This window comes from Leuciscus leuciscus (genome assembly GCF_965113295.1).
Source record: "Leuciscus leuciscus genome assembly, chromosome: 5".
NCBI classification, from domain to species: domain Eukaryota; kingdom Metazoa; phylum Chordata; class Actinopteri; order Cypriniformes; family Leuciscidae; genus Leuciscus; species Leuciscus leuciscus.
In genome coordinates, this window is record NC_138729.1 from 5,603,324 (window position 1) to 5,608,251 (window position 4,928).

The following is a 4,928-nucleotide window of genomic DNA, read 5'->3' on the forward strand; positions in this document are numbered from 1 at the left end:
TGTTGTAGGCTACCCTAATTGAAACTTGGTTACATAGTCGAACTAACTAATCCCCAAGGAGACTCTAATGGCAGTAATTGATGTTATCAAAATAAAGCAAAATGTCTTGATATTAAGTCCGCTTTACATTATAATAACATCATCAAGCCATTTTGGTAATTATTGACTTGGAATAAAACAAGGTCTGGTGGGGCACGGGTATAGAAGCTCACTCTCCAATTAGTTAATGGTGCGCGCCTGGCATGCGGTGTCGAGGAAAATGAAAGGCTCAATCCCCCATCTCACCATCCCTCTTTCACTCCCTATCGGATAACAGGCTCTTGTCCGTGTGACTCTGTACCTGCTGCTTGTTTAAGGGTTTAATTGCTCCTAATTTGTCCGGCAAAGACCTACTATTATGGTGCTGCAAAGTTGCAACCAAATTATACCCCTTATGTGAGTCGAGTGGTGATTCCAGTGGAGTGAGGATTGGTGGGAGGGAGCGATAGACGAGGGTCCCTCGTCATTTTCCAGAAAATAAAACAAATGGCTGGGCCTATACAGTCCATTACCATCAGGCTCCAGGCGGTTCTGAACACAAGAGCTTTCTATTAGGCGAGCTGGCTCGGTTCCGGGGATATAGGATACAGTAAGAGGGAAAGAATAATTGTTGCATTTGTCAAGAACCATCAGTGGTACCCGGATTGATATTAGCGACGTATAGGTCATATACGTATACCTCTGATACGGTCCAGTAAACGGCACGGTATGCTGTTTTGTTGCCTCCATCATCATCCGTAGTGTGCATTTAGAGATGATCGAAGCTTTCACTGCAAGCCTGGTTTGCAAACCTGCAGATCAGATTTTTTTTGGTAGTATTTTAGAGTTGAAAAAGTAAACTGTATATGTGGTAGCATAAAGGATATTAGTTAAAGTCCCCATGAAATCAAAATTGAAGTTGTTTCGCTTTTAGTATGAATATGTTAGCCTTACTGACTGTTATCTGTAAAGTGTGCTCCAAAACAATGACAAAATGTGCATTTAGAAGATTTAAGCATTCAAAACTTAGTCTCTCACTTCCGCCAATATGGATCAATGATTTTGAAGACATCACTCTGCACTTCAGCTTCTCATCAGATTTTCTGTCCAATCAAATGCTCTCTAGAATCTGAAGCATCCCGCCCTACACTATAAATAGACGCTGAAGCTGGCTAAAATCGGTCACTATCGTTAGTGTCACTGCACCGCCACAGAATGCTATATTTTAAAGCAATATGGAGGAGATTAGGAGTGCAAACTATTAGGAGGAAACTGCGGCTTTACAGAGCTCAACGGCTATGGCCGATCTGTGATATAAACGAAACACTACTGGCTATTTTTTTAAAGGGGGAGGAGCTTTTCGATACATCCTGCCCTGTCTTCCTGTTTTAGTGGAAATGATGTCAACACGTTGAATAAAGCAGCTCTTTCCAAGCCACTTCAATGGGCCTTAACTCTCCCTGTAAGAATTAAAGTGACTAAAATTAAATTAAATTTGTAATGCAGTGTTTCAGATTGTTTACATTTAGCCTAAACATGAGGTAAACATAACATCTTGAGAATGTCGTCTCACTGAAATTAAATTTAGCTAGTCTAGTGATGTATCTCTTTTTTATGTCTATGTTTATGTTATTCAGAGTCTATACCTACATAATGCGTTGTCTTTGGCTCTCCACGCATTTAGTAATGATTTCGAACTTTAAAATATATTCCAATTAGAACGTTGAATCCACGTTTCGATGTTTACTCACACATTAGTATCCCCTTTTCCTTTGAACATCTTGTTTAGCAAACCTAAAGTGAAAGAAACTGTTTTCCTATTACTTAATTCAATCAGGGCGCGGCGGGCAGGGGCTTTCACTCGCCGTGCATTCGGGCCCTCACTGACAGAGTCGGCTTTGTGCCACTTTGTCCGCCGCTGTCACACACTTTAATTCGAGCCTTTCTCTCTCGCATTGAAAACTCTCCACAATGACATTCAATAAGGGCTGGGAGAGTGAAAACCTGGTTATTTTTATATATTCCTTCCCGGACTCTGCGGGGGCCCGCGCGCAGGAATTAATCACTGTTTTTTAACCTCATCGCTTTGAGGTTGTGACGCGACGCGTCTCTCTCTCTCTCTCTCTCTCTCTCTCTCTCTCTCTCTCTCTCTCTCTCTCTCTCTCTCTCTTAGAGAGAACGAGAGACTCGAAATGATAGCCTACATTTGGTTTAGAACTTATATTTTAATAGTTCTTGTTGTAAAATTATGGTTTTAGAAATACTCGAAATTGTTCTGTTCGTTTGTGTGCATCCAAAACTGAGGATGTCGAATATAAGAACGTTTGGATATATATCCAAATAGAACGTTTCACTAAAACAGTATCAATTTACATGTATCAATTTAGTATCTTCGTTAAATAAAAGTATAGGCTACCTGTCCTGTAAAGGTAAAATAAGAAAAACGGGCATAGAGTTCAAGGGGGAAAAAAAATAAGTGAAAAATAACATCCTAAATGAATGTAGCAAACTGAATTTGACTTTTCAAGAACAAAACTTTTATCAGATTTTGACAGCTGTGTTCTATCCACAACTATGAAAATATGATTTCAATATAATAGACAACAAATAATGCAATCTAATTTTTAGAATACCCCTGAAACACTCTCTCAGAAACAGTCCTATAATTGTAGTTCTAATACTTAATGATGGGCTGAGTTGCAGGTGGATCCGGGCCGATGCGCCTCGTGACGCACGTCATTTGCACAGAATGTCTAATGAGTTCACGCAGAACAAATGACGAGCCTCTTTGAATGAAATTAATTAAAAGAGCAATAGTGTCCATGTGATCGCGTGAGAAAGAAAATAAAGTTTAAAACGACACTAAAGAGTAATAGTATAAAACGTGGGTATTTTTTAAAAGGGAGAAGGGGCAGTACCGCCTCTTGCAGTGTGGGTGGGGCTGACAAGAATAGACTACATTATGCAGTTCATTTAGTTAACAAGTGAAATAATAGGGAAGCGTGCAGAGTGAATGCCGAGAGAAAAGGCACAAAACCCTATTGAGAGCTCTCAGCGTAACCGTCACATGGGCGCACTGGCTCTCCAACTATTTAAGCAGGAACACTTTCTCTTCAGCACCATTCAGCCATCCAGCCTTAGGTACGAGACTGACAAAGAGAAACTTTTACAAACTCTCAGATATTAGGTGAAGAGACACAGGGCTGCCAAGATGCCTAGATCTTTTCTTGTGGATTCCTTGATTTTGAGGGAGAACAGCGAAAAAGGAACCGAGAACAGCCCGCCGTTGTTTCCTTACGCGATGCATCCGTCTCATCCACTCCATGGTCTCTCCGCCGGCTCCTGCCACTCTCGAAAAGCGGGTTTGCTGTGCTTTTGCCCGCTGTGCGTCACATCTCAGCTCCACTCGTCTCCTCCAGCGCTACCGCTCATCAAGGCTTCCTTTCCAGCCTTCAGCTCCCAATACTGTCACACCGCGCTCTCCAGACAGCATTCCACATCCAGCGGCGTAAACCTCAGCGGCACGGGGTTATACCAAGCCACTTATCCGGTTCCAGATCCACGACAGTTCCACTGCATATCCATAGGTAAGTCGGTTGTGCCAGACGCGTCGCCAATCATCATAAAAAGTCTACTTTTGTAACTTATTTTCTGTTTTAATGTCACCCACATCATCAACTGCAATTTAACTCTTTTTGTCTTTCCAACAGAGAATAACAGCAGTCAACTTCAGAGCAGCAAGCGCATGCGCACTGCGTTCACCAGCACGCAACTCCTGGAGTTGGAAAGGGAGTTCACCTCCAACATGTACCTTTCGAGACTTCGGCGCATAGAGATCGCAACTTACCTCAATCTGTCCGAGAAGCAAGTCAAGATTTGGTTCCAGAACCGCCGTGTCAAGCACAAAAAAGAAGGCAAAAGCGGCTCCCACAGGACTGGCGCGCACAACTGCAAGTGCTCGTCGTCCCTGTCCTCCGCCCGGTGCTCTGAGGAAGAGGATGACCTTCCCATGTCACCCCCGACATCAGAAAAAGAGGACGCAGATCTGTCCGTTAGCCCGTGAACTCTTTGCGCATTGCTCTATCATAACCACCACCTCAAAAGACTCTGTGCGCCACTGACTCCAGTGGAATCCTGAATGCAGCCAAAAAGCGACGCGCGCGCCGTCATCTGTAAATAGCGAGAGAGAAGAAAAACTTTATATATGTTCGGGGTCTGTGTATCCCTTTAATGTTGTATATTTGTATACATGTTCTATGTTTGTAGTTTTTTTCTGAAAACAACTTAAGACCGTAGTTCCGCATCCAAATACATTTCCTGTCACCAAAAGATTTTAAAATCAGTCCAACATGAACAAAGCTGATTGACTTTTTAATTTGTATTTGTATTATTTTTTAGAAGATATTCAGAACTGTTGCTTTGTTTGTATGGATGGTGAGTACAGGGTAGCTTTAAGCACATTTTTTGGGGACAGAATGGAAATATGGGATGTATCTGATGTATACGTCACTTCAGTGACAGAATTTGTTGTACTTTTATTGTAATGAGAATATTTATTTATTTAAAAAACCTTAATGCTGAAAATAAAGAATATTTCTTAGTGACACAATTTGTCTCGTATCAGTTGGTTTTACAAGCATATCCAATACAGCTCACAAGCTGGGTGAACTTGTCATATTGAAAGCAACAAAAGCCACACATGACTTTCTCTTTTTGTCTTCTTCCTAATAAGATCGAGCCTTCTAAGGTTATAATTTATAAGGCTTGAATTTTCTTATGAATCGGAACAGCTTTTAGTAATATTCATGCGTAAAATCCCTCATTTTAATAATTCAGCGTCAGACAGAAAACTTTCTCTTACGCGTGTGATTTGGAAAAGTGTAAATCCGAAATAGCGGATGAAAACACTG

The 4,928-nt window shown here is 41.4% G+C and overlaps 1 protein-coding gene across 1 annotated transcript; it reads left to right on the forward strand.

Moving 5' to 3' along the window:
* The first annotated feature begins 3,054 nt into the window (after positions 1-3,054).
* gsx1 (GS homeobox 1) lies at positions 3,055-4,611 on the forward strand. Its single transcript, XM_082168637.1, has 2 exons — positions 3,055-3,605; positions 3,729-4,611. The coding sequence occupies exons 1-2, from the start codon at positions 3,230-3,232 to the stop codon at positions 4,079-4,081; spliced, it is 729 nt and encodes a 242-aa protein (XP_082024763.1). The 5' UTR covers positions 3,055-3,229; the 3' UTR covers positions 4,082-4,611.
* Positions 4,612-4,928: the final 317 nt, after the last annotated feature.

What these genes read in the sequence shown, in the direction of transcription:
- gsx1 (XM_082168637.1), top strand. Translation starts at nt 3,230, where the DNA reads ATGCCTAGATCTTTTCTTGTGGATTCCTTGATTTTGAGGGAGAACAGC. An exon ending in GTTCCACTGCATATCCATAG is followed by an intron (nt 3,606 to 3,728) that starts GTAAGTCGGTTG and finishes TCTTTCCAACAG; the next exon opens with AGAATAACAGCAGTCAACTT.